The 16,006-nt window shown below is 42.3% G+C and overlaps 1 protein-coding gene across 1 annotated transcript in view; it reads left to right on the plus strand.

Annotated features, from left to right (window-relative positions):
• The window catches only part of SPRED2 (sprouty related EVH1 domain containing 2), a 110,065-nt gene that overhangs the window by 75,660 nt on the left and 18,399 nt on the right, over window positions 1–16,006 (plus strand). The window contains exons 2-4 of the mRNA XM_054586877.1: window positions 3,285–3,462; window positions 11,258–11,426; window positions 13,654–13,718. Coding sequence (XP_054442852.1) covers window positions 3,285–3,462; window positions 11,258–11,426; window positions 13,654–13,718 — 412 coding nt within the window. The remainder of the gene's footprint in view (window positions 1–3,284; window positions 3,463–11,257; window positions 11,427–13,653; window positions 13,719–16,006) is intronic.

Genomic DNA, 16,006 nt, shown 5'->3' on the forward strand with positions numbered 1-16,006 from the left:
ATCTTTACACTTTCCCAGTTAAGCTGTTGTGGCTCATGAGCAAATGAGTATTGAACACTGTACCTTCTCAGGGATTCTGTTAGCAACAGATAATTTTTTTAAAACCATGTTTATACATAGTGTGTGTTTAACCTAATCACTCCACAACCTACAGCATCTAAGATACTGCTCTAGGCTCTAGGGGTAGAGCAATGAACAAAAAGGGGAAAGTGCCTGCTCTCATGAGGTTTACATTCTTGTCGGGGAAGGTGGGCAAACAGGGTTGATTCAGTCACATGAAGAAAGACAAAGCAGGGTGAGAAGATTTAAGATGAATGGATGGTGCTCCTTTACATAAAGTTGACAGAGAAGTCTTCTATGATGAAAGAACCTTGAAAAGGAGCCTAGTTTGTGTTTGGGGAGAAGAGTGGGGAATGGGGTTTTAAGTGACAGAAGTCGCATGCACCAAGTCCCTGAGGTAGGAGCGTGCCTCCTGTGGAGGGCCATCAAGGACAATGGGGCTCAAGTGAAACAAGCAAGGAGAGCGGTAAGGTAAGCGCTAGGTTTGTACTTTCACTCAGAATAATCTAGGAAACTATCGGATGGTTGGTTGGAGTAGAGTGTCATGATCTGAGTTACCTGTCTATTTTCCTAGGAAGTTGGGCAAGCGTGGAGGTAAGGAGGCCAGCGAGGAGGCGACTGCAGTAGTCTCCGAGGTGTTGGCAGCTGCGGGATCAGGGTGGTGTTGACGAAGGTGGTAAAAAGTGGATTCGGTCTGTTTCCGAGGGAGAACCAGTAGGATAGGAAGGCGTGGGGAATCAAGAGTTCAACATAAAACATGTTGATCGGAATGCCTACTAGACAGTCGGTTTTGCGGGTCTGAAGCTTAGGGAAGAAGTCTGGGTAGAAACATGCATTTGGGCACTGCTGGCACATGGAAAGTACCTAAGTCGCAGTCGTTGGCCCTGGCTTGGGTCATGGGTGGCTCAGCCCCAGTTACCAAAGGAGAGGCAGTGAATGGTGCTACAGCCTGGCAGGCATGCTGGTCTGGTGGGCAGCGGCAGGGTATCTTCTGATTGGTTTATTTCCTCCTTGAAATTAAAGCAAGTTCATCTGTCATCTGAGAGGGAGGTGGTAGGAGGACACCCAAAGTAATATTGGGGACGGATTGGGGAAATCTAGCAGGATACTGGGTGCCATATAAGGACACATTAAGTTAGTGGTTATGACTTTCAAACTAGACCTCTGAGGTAAATAAAGTGGGTGTTTTGTTTTTGTTTTTGTTTTTCGTCTAACCATATTCAGCAGCCTGAGCGTAGCATGGATGGAGTTAAGTAGATGGTGGGATTCCGCCAGTTGGGGTTTTACCAGGCAGTCACAATGAGGAAAGAGAGAACAAATGTGTTACGGTTTTGTACAAGAGTGTCGTGATAGACCATGGAATGTAAATTGGGTAGAGAATCCAGTGAGAGCCTGAGGGGTGTGGGGAACGTGGGGGAGGGTCATAACCCTAGGGTGCCACCCCAGCGGGGTGGAAGTGCTAAGAGTCCGGAAGGAGGGCGGGGGTGGCAGGAGAGCAGGATGCTTAAAACTGAGACTCTGGAAGTTGTGCGGGTGTTGGCTTTTACAAGTTTAAGGCTGTGGGCTAGGCATGAGTGGCCATGTAGCAGGGATCGTGGGAGAGAGACGGACAGTGAGCCCACTTGCGGGTGTCCTCCGGGAATGAGGGGGAGTGCCCCAGAGGTCTGGGAGATTGAAGAAGGGCAGCGGGGGCGGGGGGCATGGTTAGACGGCAGCTTTGGAGGAGCTGGAGAGAGGGCCCCTCGCCTGCAGCAGCGGGGAATCCCCTGCCCCACAGCCAGGCGCATGTGCACGGGCCGCAGAGGCCCAGCCCAGAACAGCTCTGCAATTAGGTTAAGAAAATGAAAGGAACTTCTATGAGGTGCCTGGAGTAGCAAGGTGGTTGCCAGTGGCTGGGGAGAGGGGAGAAGGAGGAGTCAGTGTTTAATGAGGATGGAGTTTTATCTGGGAAGATGAAACACATTCTGGAGACGGGGGGTGGGGATGGTTGCAGAACAATGTGAATGCGCTTAATGCCATGGAATTACACACTTAAAATGACTGAGATGGTAAGTTTTACGGCATGTATTGTATATTTTACCACACACACACAATAGTCTGAGGAAGGGACAGAAAGGTGAGGGGGGTGTTAAACTTTGAGCCTGGTGGGCACAGGGGGCGGGGAGTGGGGTCACAGTAGAGGGTGAGCTGCAGGCAGTCATGGAAAACCGAGGTGGCTTTTCCTTTGGAGGTGAGTGAGGTGATCAGGGATGTGGGGCAGAGGGACCATCTCAATGATCCCCAGCAGGTTGCAGACCACGTGGCTGGGCCCTCAGTGCCGGGCCTGGGGCCTGGCGGGCTGGCGGAAAGGGGGTTCTCGTTCTGTGTTACCCTGCATCTTTGTTTCCCTGGAATCTGGCACAGTGCCTGGCATATAGAACATGGGAATGTATGTTTTAATGAGGAAAAATAAATGAATTCTTTCCAAAGAAAAAGAGCAGCAAGTGAAAATTTAATGGCCTTGCTGAAAATCCAATAAATTTCCTACAAAGCGATGAAGAATGAAAAGAAGCTAGAGTTGGTCTCTGGAGGAGGAGGATGTTTGGCAAGTGTGCAAAAGAACTTATTGTGAAATTGAAATTTAGACTGGGAAAATGTAGAATCAAACAAAAGGTTACACATGTGTAAAGCATATTTGAGTTGAAATATTTTCCCACCTATACACATGTAAGTGATTGCATGGTGAATTCTGTGGTTTGGAAATGGATTCTCCTGTTGTTATTGCTAAATCGGAGGATTGTTAGCTTATAAAATGTTAAACCTTGGTCACTCATCGCAAACTAAGTTTTAAGTGTTGAAACCATAATATCCTTTTAAGTAATAGATTTGTCTTTCCTAACTTACAGATACCAAACTATAGAGATCAACTCATTTGTTTTATCATTAATACTTACCACCTAGGAGTTGGACAGCGTTATGTCTGCATACATCTTCAAAGGCGCGCAGATAATTTTTAGTTACTGCACATCTTTTTAAAATGTCCTTTTATATTGGGTATTATAAGTGTTTTGGGTTTTTTCCTTAAAAGTTGAGATGGGCTGCCTTTTAAGGTTGCTGCCAGGCGTAGATTTCCTTCTGATGAGTCCAGCGAATGCTGGCTGGCGGTCAGTCGGTCGTTTTGCACTGTGAAACCTGTCCTGCAGCTACCAGACCATTGTCATGCCCAATTCTTCTTGTCGTTTTAGTGACAGCTATATTGTGCGTGTCAAGGCTGTGGTTATGACCAGAGATGACTCCAGCGGGGGATGGTTCCCACAGGAAGGAGGCGGGATCAGTCGCGTGGGGGTCTGTAAGGTCATGCACCCCGAAGGCAATGGACGAAGCGGCTTTCTCATCCATGGTGAACGGCAGAAAGACAAACTGGTAATGGCAGACGTGGAATGCGGGGTTTAATCAGCAACGACTGATTTCTTTACCTTAAATCATCGCCCTCTTGCCATAGGTTATGTTTTCCTTCTTTGTCTGACTTCAAACTCTTGCGAAAGCTTCAGAAGTTACAACTGTGGAGCTGGTGCCAAGTTGGAAAGCGTAACCCTGGCTTTCCAGCAAAGTCACTTTGTACCATATAGCTCAGATGCTAAGAAGTCGTATGTATGACTGTCTTGTTTGCACCTTTGATTAATTAAGCTGTCTTTCTGTTACTGTAACAAGACATTCAAAACAAAAGTGTGTTCTTTATCATGAGTCAGATTGTAGTGAGCTGTGAAATCAGAGTTTTTAAAAATACAGGGTGAAAGGTAAAATGGAAAGTAAGTGTCATCTGATATTTGGTTACTTCTAAATAAATATTTATCCGAAAGATACTGTAGCTTTTATTTCATAACTGTCATAAATGAAACATGTTTGGGAAAAGAAAGTAACAAAAAGAAGTGGTGTCACACTTCTGTAGTAATTTTAAGTGCTTAAAAATACGCACTTTGGAGCGAAATCATGGTCTCACAGTGGCGGGGGCATGGATAATCCATTCCTTTGCACGAAAGAACTTGAATGTCTAGTTCTGTATTATGAAGGAATCTATGATGAGGGAAAATTGAACATCTAAATCTATTTTTCATTGGTGCCACTGAACCTGGAAGAACACTGCTCCTGTCTGTATTTAATTATGGAATATGCACTCAAAGGCCATGAGGTGATTCAAAATATACAAGATTGTCCAGGATCTCAACAGAGAAATCGTAAAGACGCTACAGGAATATGTCAGGGTTATCTATGAGACCCTTAACTATGGCATCTTTTGAGTTTAATGTGCTAATAAGCATACAGATATAATCTTTTGCAAACACTTACTGTTTTAAAAAGTTACAAAATAGATTAAGACAGAAGAATTTGTAAATATATGTGGATGAACAGAAATGCTGTTTTCACACTTGATTCATTTCTGAAAATGAATGAAAAGTTAGTGAGAATACAGCTCATTTTAAGCGTGTCTATTTAAGAAATTCCCTACGTAATAGTCAAATAATTAAACATTCTTGTGTATAAGATGTTCACTGTAAAGGCAGCATGACCACACTACCGGCATAAAATAAAACGGTCACCCTTTATCTAGCACCGACCCCGTGCTAGCCCTTCAGGTAGGTCAGTCAGGACACTGTGTCCTTGCAGAAGCCTGTATCTTTACACCTGAGCAGGTTAAGGTTCAGAAAGGCCCCTTGTTCTTGGTGACTCATCTTGGGAGTCTGGAACCAGTATTTGATACCCTGTCACTCTGACCACAAAAGTGAACTAACGTCGCATGTGTGCAGCCACCTTTTGCTCCTTGATGTAGTTTTTCCTCCCTGTGCATATGTTTGTTTTTACATAGCTATAATCAGAGCTCATAAAGAGTTTTGTGTCTCATTGGTTTTGCCTTAACATTCTTGTAAGCAATTTTCCATGTTGCTGTTATCAGGTTGATTGATATTTTCTGTTTATTTGACAGTCTCTTCAGCATCAAATGTTACCCTACCCGCTGCCCAGTATCACCTATTTGCATTTGTTTTTGTTTTTTAAAGATTTTATTTATTTACCTTTAGAGAAAGGGGAAGGGAGAGAGAAAGAAAGGGAAAGAAACATAGATTGGTTACCTCCCACATGCCCCCAGCCAAGGATCTGGCCAGCATGTGCCTTGACTGGGAATCAAACCGGCAACCCCTTGGTGTGCGGGACGATGCCCAACCCACCAAGCCACCCAGTCAGAGCCTATCTGCAATTGTATACCTACCTACCTACATGTTTCACATTTATTGTTTTCTTGGAAGAATTGTGGGTTAAATTTTTATGACTTTTTGATAATTGTACAAAGAGCTGCTACCAGCATATATGAGAATTTCCTTTAAAAAAATGAAGATCAGGTATTTTACATCTTTATCAATTTGATAGAGTATCAGTTATTGTTATTGTTGATCAGTATTTTATTGTTGATTACTAATGAAATCAAATGTTTTTCTGCTTGGTAAGTAGTGGCAACTAAATTATCTGTTAACGTCCTTCACATATTTACCTATTGGGATCTTACTTTTCTCCTTTATTTGTATACCCTCTTTTATAACAAGGATATTAATCTCCATCTGCTATATTTGCTGGTCTTTTGCCTGTCTTTTTATTTTGGCTGATTTTCAACAAAAATTTAGAAAGTTTTTTCCCTTTCTCCCTTTTTATTGTTATTCCTTTTTCTTTTCTTTCTTTCTTTTTTTTTTTTTCTTTTTTATCCTCACCTGAGGACATGCTTACTGATTTTAGAGACAGGGGAAGGGAAGAGGGGGGAGAGTGAGAGAAACATCGATTGGCTGCCTCTTGCATGTGACCCAACTCTGGACTGAACCAGCAACGCAGGCATGGGCTCTGACTTGCAGTCAAACCCACGATCTTTTGGTTTAACGGACCGTGCTCCAACTGAGCCACACCTCCCAGAGCTTATAACAATAGGGCTTATTACTTTTTGTTCGCAAATTATCTTACCTGAATGGTTATATCTTTTTTCCTGGTATTTCTATGGTTTGTCATATTACATGTCAACCTAAAATGGCCTTTAGATTGTCTCACGCAGCTCCTTCATTTTATAAATACATAAATTTATATCTTACCACTGGCACATAATAATTTGACCACTTTGTTCAAGACCCTTTAGCTAAGTAACCTCAGTTAAATTCCCGCACCATTCTGTAGGGGGAAATACTACTATGTCCATTTTGCGGTAGGGAAACTCGGTGCTGTAGGAAGCGCTCCATTTCCTCTGTCTAGGGCACACAGTCCTACAGAGCCAGCATTGGGAACCATTGCATTGTGAAGCAAAACCTGGTCCCTTCATGCTAACTCTGCACAGTGACAGGGCAGCCCTGGTGTGGAACAGCTTCTGTTGTTTGATGCCATTGTGGGAGGACTGCGTGCCTCACTCTCTCCCCATCATGTCTCCATCCCTCCATCTCCTTTCCAACCCCTTTGCATTGACTCTACACTTCTGGACTTTTATATCCACTGGTACTTAAATCGCACACCCATACGCCCAGTTGTGCTTCTCCATCTTCCCATCATCCCTTGCCTTGCTTATGTCACACGCTGGGAAATTCTGGACTCCTGTACCCGGTGCTACTTAGCTCCCTCCCTGTGCCCAGTCTCAACACACACACACCCCACCTCCCGCCCCCTCCAGAGATATGGCGACTCTTGGCCTCCAAGCTTCCGTAATGTAGCACTCCCAGCCACCCGAGAGCACGTGGGACCCGTGCAGATGTGTGAGTTGTTGAGAGAACCCCCCTCTGAAAGGTGGGATTTTTGAGGAAAGAGTGGCGATCATTTTTGGAATACAGTGGATGGATCATATTAGAGTTGCCAGTATTCCAGATGGGATGCGAACTGCTTTTTCTGATAGAAACCATGTTGTCAACAGTTTTTCCCATGTAGTTCAGTTCTAGAATTCAAAACATTGGTTTTTGTTGTTGGGTGAATTACACGTTGAGGCCTTTGAACTTTACTGCCATTGTTTCTGTGGGAAACTCTGTGTTCCAGACATCCATTCATATGTTGTTATTTGGATGATTTTTGAACGTTGGGGACGATCAAGTTTTTCTGAGAAATTATATGTAAATTTCAAATTTCTGAGTTCAGGGTAAAAGTGGAAGAGGGTAAAGGGGGGGATAAATGGTAATGGAAGAAATAAAAATACGTATTTAAAATTACTTTCTAAATTTCTGAGTTCAAACTTATTTTGGATGGATTAGAGGAATGTACTCCTGAAACAAATCCTTTTGAGAACCACCTGAGGAAGATGAGCCACAGGATCTCAAAGGTTGATCGTTCCAGTCGTTGCCCGTGTGTAGGTCCTGAGCTCTCACACATGTTCGGTGGGAGTTCCAGCTGGCAGAGCTCTTTGAAAGGCAGTTTGGTAGGGTATGGATTGATTTTTAAATGCATATACATTTTTACCTGGCAGTTCTACATCTTGAACCCCTGTAAAAATAGACTCACATACAAGGAGTTATGAACAGCAACAGTTCTCAAACATTTTTGGTCTCAAGCTCCCTTTACGCTGAGAATTGATTGAAAACCCCAAAAAGCTTTTGCCTCTTGAGTTATAGCTACTAATATTTACCATATTAGAAATTCAAATGGAAAAAATTTTTTAAATCTTAAATAACAGTTTTAGCATAAATGACATTCTTTATGAGAAATAACTATACAAGTATTTTCCATAAAAAAATTAGGAGAAGAGTAGTATTGTTTTAGGTTTTTGCAGGTCTCTTTAATACCACCAGGCTTAATAGAAAATAACTGGATCCTGATGTGTACTCCTGCTTTCAGTCTGTTGCAATATGTTGTTTTGGTTGAAGTATGTGAAGAAAATCTAGCCTCACACAGGTATATAGTTGGAAAAGGGAGAAGTATTTTAATACTCCTTTCAGATAATTGTAGATACACTTTTTTAATACTACACCAAAACTTGGCTTGTAGTCCTATGAATATGGAATCTGAAACCATATCAATGAATTTTTCATACTCTCTTCCATTAAAATCCACTGGTTTATCTTTCACTTTGATGGGATCTTTTACTCATTCCTGATTTTGGAACCTCATGCCCTGTTCATTTGGAAAATAATGGTTTACTTACTTAAGCAGATCTTCCAAATGTTGATACATTTAGCTCTACAGTATCAAAATCACCTTTCTTAATATCACCACTGATCTCATCAGAAGAGTCCAGTATTGGGAAGCTGTCCACAGTTCTTTCACTTGAGAGTTCAAATTTTATTATCGGCAACAAATACTTCCAGTTGTTCTCGAAGTGACAAGCTCACTGTGTTCGTAGTCAAGAAAATATCTGCCAAATACACAAGACTGAATATCCATAGTTTGTCTACCAGTGAGTCTTGTTAAGTAAATCCATGAAAAGGGCAGGTAGTTCAACTCATAGCTGAAATAATTGCACAAGTACTTTTCTTGAGACAGTCATCATGCTTCATATGCAGCCAGAGTGCAAAGGTTATTAGAAATCTTCCCTTTTCCGTCCATGCATGTGTGCAAAGCCAGAGTTTCTGCTTATACTTCAACCAAAGTAACATATTACAGCAGATTGGATGCAGAAACAGAGATGAGAATCCAATTATGTGTACTGCCATTTCATCACACAAAATAAAAGATGTGCATTCAAAGGTCAAGATTTAATCATTTTTAATGGCTTCATCAAGATCAGTCCTACATAAAATTGGCCTTTTTTACTTTGGCCATGCGACAGTGATGAACACAGTGACTTCAGTGCAGGCTGGTGCTCTGCATTTCCTTGATCTGTGCCACGGCACAGCAGTTTTACCCACTGGTCCTTTCACACCATTAGGAGAAATGGTAACACAATGAAAAGGCAAGGGAAAAAAAAAGTCATCTTACATGAAAACAAATTTGCCATCTTGGAACCCCTGCAAGGCAGTAATTTGTAGGTGTGGCCATATTTAAATGCACTCACACTTACACACAATGTACATACTCAGGCCACCGAAAGGGGACTGGGATTGTTGTGTCCACCACATTGTCAGGGGGTAACTCGGAAACAGGCAGGCAGCCAGAGTGGGGAGGGAAGGATGAGTAAGAAGCCTTCACATAATTCACTGAAATTACTTAAAATATTTTACAACTTGTATTTCTTGTGTAGATTTTTTAAAGCCTGCAAAAAAAATATACAATCATTTTTCCCCCATGCATCTCATTTAAAAAGATATTTTTAAAAGCTTTTCTCAAGTTTTAAATTAATGCCAAAACTTCACTAGACAGTTTGTACCCATTGGTAAGATTAAATAAGGCATCTGAACTTTTTTTATCTTTACCATTAAACTTAAATATGTAATGATGTTATTTTGCTGAACAGGACATAGAGGGATGGTTTCTGATCCCCTCCCCCTCCCTTAATTTAGGTGGCCAAACTTTTCTATGAATGTATTAGACATCGGTAAAAAAAAAAATGTACTATTGTAATAATCTTGAACTTGGAAAATGTCAAACTAAGACTAAATATTTTTCACCCTAAAAATATGGAGAAACTGGAAGTCTTTGTTTTTACAAAGGGTCTATTTTGAGGCTTCGAATTGAGACTATTAAATTCTAAAATAGATAACATTTGTTAGTTAAAGCCTTGGTTATTTGGATTTCCCCAGTTTGGAATGGGGCTGGGCTGACATTTAGCCATTGCACTATTCTTAGGGGGAAATGGCCATAATAAGCAATTTAATCATAAATAGAACTGTGTGAAGGGACTATTGTCTTCTTTCAATACAATGTAATAAAGTTAACTGCTTGAGACTACTGCTTGATATACCAATTTGCCTGTTATTCTCATCTGTATAAGTTAGGGGACATTTAGTAGGCAGCACTTAATTTCTGTTTCCTTAGATGTGTCTTTGAAACCTGTAGTCATTTAAAAATATTCACTAGTGTCAAATTTATACTAATTTAGGCAGGCCTTTACTCTTTCCCTTCACTTAGTAAGATTCATTTTCTTAAGTGAAGAGCTTTGCCAGAACAAGATCAAAACCATTACCACTTAGCAAAATTATTTTGGTATTTTAGAGACTTTTTTTTGTGAATAAAGAATGGAATTTACATTCACATGATTGCAATGCTTCTTGTATGCTGTGATATTATACTCTGGTATCTTTATTAACAATAACACTGTGCCAGACATGAAGATAGATATTTGATAATACATCTTGATCTTCCACAACCAAATTAGGGGAGTAAAACGAAGGCACAGGCAATGTTAGAGAACAATGGAAGATCTAGTACTAAGTTGTGAAGATGCCAAGAAATGGAATAAATAAAAGTAGAACTTGAACTTGATGGTGCACATATACTGGAAAATGAGTGTGACCCTCATTGTTCAGTGTTTTCAGAACATGTTCATGTATGTATTCTCAAGGATAACGTTAGTGTTATTTCCATTTTAGAGATTAAAAGACTGAGGATCTGAGACACTGTCAGCTTAAAGTTATAGCTTAGTTAAAGGCAATCCAGATAACAAGTTAATAGAGACCCAGATCAGGGTAGTAGCAACTGAAATGGATTGATATAAAAGATACTGAAGGGAAAATGAAACAGACTTGGTGATTCATAGCACGGGTGGTAGAGAAAGCAGAAGAGGCAACAATAATTATGGAGATTTTGAACCAAACAGAATGAACAGAGAGGGGTGGTCATTGCTAGATAGTGGGAAGTTGGGAGAGGAAATTAGTGGTGGAAATTGCAGAGCAGATTAAATTAATTTCTCAACGTGTTGAATTTGAGGTCACAGGGAAACACCCATTGGGTTGGAGGAGGGAAGGTTGAGAGCCACTAATAGAAAGGCCCTGACATAGAAGCAATAAACCTGGGACAGAGCAAAGCCCCAAGACCTGGGCCTCAGCTTCGTGCCCCACTGCAGGGAATGTGGAAGAGGAATGAGTGAGGTGAAGAGCACAGTTAAGGAGTGTCACAGTACAGAAGGGGTCACCAAAGGCAAGGGGCTGCGGTGAGGGTGGGGAGTGATGGGTCAGCAAAGGCCTTTCAAGATGGAGAGAGTCACAGATAGGTGATGGCAGGCGTGGAGGGTTTTCATTAGTTGCCACCAAAGATGGATTGGTTCCTAGTTCGATTTTTGTAACCAGACTCCATGATGACTGTTTCACAAGTAACCAGCCTGTGTGTTTCGATCCTTCAGGTGGTGTTGGAATGCTATGTAAGAAAGGACTTGGTCTACACCAAAGCCAACCCAACCTTTCATCATTGGAAGGTCGACAATAGGAAGTTTGGGCTTACTTTTCAAAGTCCTGCTGATGCTCGAGCCTTTGACAGGGGAGTGAGGAAAGCAATTGAAGACCTCATAGAAGGTACTGAATTTGTCACTGCATTCTTGGTGGGACTGTTAATTTTCTGAGTTCTTATTAATTCCAGTTGCCCCCCATCATCTAATTGTGGTTTATTTACAGGAGGGTTGGGGGCCAGGTCAGTAGATGCCAAAACTTTAGGAATAGCTAAGGAGAGCAATGATTAAGTAAGGAATACAGGGGGAAAGGAGATGGGTTTCAGAGGAAGGAGTGGTCCTAATACTCTGAAAAGACAAGTGCTAGACTTGCACATGGATGAGCTGTTGATGGGGTTTGCTTTTCCCCAACTGCTGAAATGGCTTTGGTCTGGTCTGCCTGGGCTCAGCAGGAGAATGGACTCAGATGGGCCCGGGCGGCTCCAGGCCTACTGCCCTCTTGTAATCAGAGCCGGGGTCCAGCTGCTACTGAACAGGAAAGGGCTCCGTGTCTCCTGGAGCCCTGGTTTGGCTTAGGCCTTAGTGTATGGTGAGTGGTCAGGGACATTGTGTTGTGTCTGATCCTGGCCCGAGAGGCTCTTAGGCCATCAGATCTCATGGGCTTTTCTGAAGTCCACAGAGGCAAACACACAAGTTCTCCACTTTAACGCATTCAGCCATCAGATCAGAGGGGCTGGCGGTGCCACAACTCTGAAGAAAGAAGTAACAAGCAAAAGGCCAAACTTGGAATTAACTAATTATGAAAAATTACATAAAATAATCATAAAAGAATGTGTGTTTCATCTGTTTAAGAAATACAAGTATTCAGAAGTTATTTTATTCATTGTGGATTTGTGGGGAGAGAGAAAAGCAAATCTTCAATGAAAAATTGCTAATCGTAGTAAGACCATTCTAAGACCATGAATGATGTTAACTACAACCACATGATAGCCTATAAAAACTAGTGTTCACTTCATTGGTTTTACATAAGTAACAAATGTGTAAAATGTTTTTATTAAACAGATAAATGTTTTTATTAAACATAGCTTTTAAATATTTAGAGAGAAAATAGCTTCATATTGCTGATAGCAGTTTTCTTAATTATTTAATCCATATACTTAATTACTGAATCTATAAATGAAATTAATCACTTGCAATTTTTTTCTATATATACTCTACCTAGCTGTTTTCTATCAAACTTGCCTTAAACATTGAATCACTAGAATAACTCAAATAGTAGAGCAAAATCCTAAAAGATCAGTAGGAATTGCACAGAAGGTATAACTTTGCACAGAGGATAGAACGAGACTTATTCTTCCTCCTGTGATTCCTCGTTGGAAATTTAAATATTCCTCTTCCCTTTCTGAGCAATACTTTTTCTATTTGGTCATAGCAAAATACTTCCTAAATGCCTCTCTTTTAAGACCTAACCAAGAAAAGGAGAAGATGGAGAATAATTTTTCTTTTGGTATATATATCTATCACTTATGCAAATTTAAATATTTTTCCTTTTGGCCCTTAACTGTCCATTGTTGAGCCGCACATTACTAGGTACTGTTAATGGGGGAGGGAGAGAGGGGGTTTCTACTGGTCTGCATATCCCAATGAAGAAGGGAATGAAAAAGTAAATGAATTGAACCCTACATGACCACTTCATTCCATGATAGACTAAACTGTGTTTTCTGGCCTCAGCCTGCATTTTGGCTGCAGAAACAGGAAACTCACTGATGCCCTGGGATTGCAAGAGAAAACATACTTGCCCTGGTATCAGCTGAGAAGATGGCTCCCATAGTCTGGGTTTTAGAGTGCACTGTCTGAACTTCAGAGCAGGAGGTCACCACGCCATCTATTTAGTCGAACCCGCTCTTTGATGAAAAGACCAGAGAGCTAAGTCCCATTTACACCATGAGATGATGGCGGGTCTGATCTGGTGGTTCTCCACTCAGTGCTTTCCCTCTACGCACAGCTGGGACCGCAGGATGGCTGCGGAGGCTGGTCCTGGCCCTGCACCCAGAGCAGCGGGTGGCCCTCCCCGCACCTTCCCCGTGTTCCTCTCTGTGTGCTTGTTCCCTCACAGTCAGTGCAGAATTTGAGGGGTTCATTGGGAACAACAGTCGGCAAAGTTCATTTAGGGAGCATCCTGGCAAGAGTCAGTGGAAGAGTAAATTAAAAGCGTTAATTCCCAGGTAACATATTTCTGCTAGTGACCTAGATATGAAAGGAATGGAATGTGGTTTTATTAAAATAGACCTTGTAAATGATTGGATTTGACTTACCCTCTTTGAAAACACTTTCGCATTTTTTTGTTGTTTTAGGTTCAACCACATCATCTTCTACCATCCATAACGAAGCTGAGCTTGGTGATGACGACGTTTTCACCGTAAGTTCTCTTTGTCCTTTCCTTTGCTTTACAGGTTAGTGGTGAATGGTTAGGAGAGGTTCTGTTTAAGGGCATGAGAGACACTTTGCAGTTTGGCACTTGCTGTTGCTGTTAGGGTGCCATCAGAGAGATCTCTCTCTGTCACTTTCTTCTGTGCTGGGTTTGCCTTCGCTTTTCATGTTGCAGAGGTAACATCACCATGTGATGTGACAGCATCAACTGGCCTGGACCTGTCCTAGGTTCCCTGGCGGTCTTCCCTCAGAGTCATGGCACACAACAATCTGGCTTGCTTAGTTTTAGCACTGAAAGTCCCTGGTCCTACAAAACACCGCAATCCCAGGCAAACCAGGACCACTGGTCCCCTACGGGAGAGCCTTCAACACGACCGCCTCCGTGGCACTGAGGGGGAAAGCCAGAGTAGCCTGGCTGGTGAGTAATTAAACATCCGATAAGAAGGTCCTGAAGGCTGAGTTGAGGTTGGGCCTAAGTGTGCTAAGGCAGGAAAGGGCTTGGATATTTTGACACAGCTTGAGTTAATGGAATGTAACTGGAGACAAATGATTTCTCAGCTTCCTTCTTCATTTAAGTCCTTGGCTTCTAGAAGTTAATTAACAATAGTTCATTGCACACCTGCTATGTGCTTTGGTGCAGTGAGTGCAGCATTTTCAAACTCTTGGCCTTGACCTATAGTGTGAAATACATTTATGTTTTAACCTAGGGCACACACGCATCCAGAGACACCTAACATGAGATTGTACTTCATGCTCTGCATTATGATTTTTTCTGTTTTTCTTTTTTTTTCTACTTTTAATTATGAAACTTTTTAAAAGCACATAGGAAAAAAATTTTATTTAAGATTTTATTTATTTATTTCAAGTGGGGGGAGGGAGAAAGAGAGGGAGAGAAACATCAATGTGTGGTTGCCTCTCCCATGCCAACAGCAGACCTGGCCAGCAACCCAAGCATGTGCCCTGACTGGGAAATGAACCGGGGACAGCTTGGTTCACAGGCCTGCACTCAGTCCACTGGGCCACACCTGCCAGGGCTTAAGCACATAGGAAAATTTAAAGAATGATACAGCAAATACGGTATCAGCAGTTGTAACATTTTGCCCCATCTACTTTATTTGTGCATGTGCGTGTACTTATAGATGCAGGCACACACACGTGTACTTTTGCCTATCAGTTGAAAGTAAGTCACCTCTGATCAGTCCAGCATCCACCTCCTAAAAATAAGACATTCTTCTATGTAAGCACAACACCATTGCTATACTTAAGAAAATTAATAGGAATCTGATAACATCTAATAGTTCCCCAATCATTCCTCAGTTGTCCCAGGAGTATCTTTTATAAGCTCATTTCTATTTCATATTTTAAAATATTGGTTGCAACCCTTTAATCTCGCTTTCCTGTAGACTCATCAGGGAGCTAGTGATTTGCAAAACACGACTTGGGGAACACAGGGGTGTGTGAGCCCTGCCTCCAGCAGCCCTCGTGCAGATAGCAGGATAATTTGGACGGAGATGAGACTGACAGTGAAAGGCTTAGAGACTAGCAGACTATAGAGGATTGTGAACGAGAGTCCTTTCCGGGGGGGGGGGGGGCGCGGTCAGAGAAGACCACGAGGAGGTGAGGCTGGACTGAACCTCCATGGTATTTGAACGGGGTTCGGGAAGCGGCTTCCAGTCTGGGAACCACAGGGATGAAGGTGGAAGCGGGGATGTGCACGTGAGTTGCCTGAGCCTTGTGGGTCCCAACCTGCCGTGAACAGGGTGGCGGGTTTCAGGAAATGAACTCAATTGTCCTTCCATGGAGCGGCCGGTGTGATGTGGCTCTGAGCAGGCTTCCTATAGTGCTCCGAGCAGATCCTCTCAACAGTTGGCGTGTTGCTTACATCTGTTCCTTTGTCACGTTTCGAGAGACAAACAACAGCAGGCGGGTTAAAAGGTGGCTTCCTGTGCTCCAGAGCAAAACTGTCATTCGCAGCTGCTTCCCAGCTACCTGCCAGAAGTGATTTATAGAATTGGGAGAGGGCAAGAGGCAGAGGGGTGATGGAAGCCAGCATCCCTCCTGGTTTTGTCCTTTAATCCACAGGGGATCAACATGCTGCTCTAGGGTAGTGCCAAATGCTGGGAAGGAAGTGTAGCAACAGGCCTGCTGCTTCCAGACACTTGAAACTCACTGAAAAAGGAGCGCCACTTAATTGCATTCTGTGTAGCCCTGATGTATATGACCAGTTGCCTTCAATCCATTGTTTACAAATAAGAGACTGTTAATCGTAGGACCTCC

The sequence above is a fragment of the Pteronotus mesoamericanus genome, unplaced genomic scaffold (genome assembly GCF_021234165.1).
Source record: "Pteronotus mesoamericanus isolate MK-2021 breed Mesoamerican mustached bat unplaced genomic scaffold, CSHL_Meso_final contig_98, whole genome shotgun sequence".
In the NCBI taxonomy this organism is placed as follows: domain Eukaryota; kingdom Metazoa; phylum Chordata; class Mammalia; order Chiroptera; family Mormoopidae; genus Pteronotus; species Pteronotus mesoamericanus.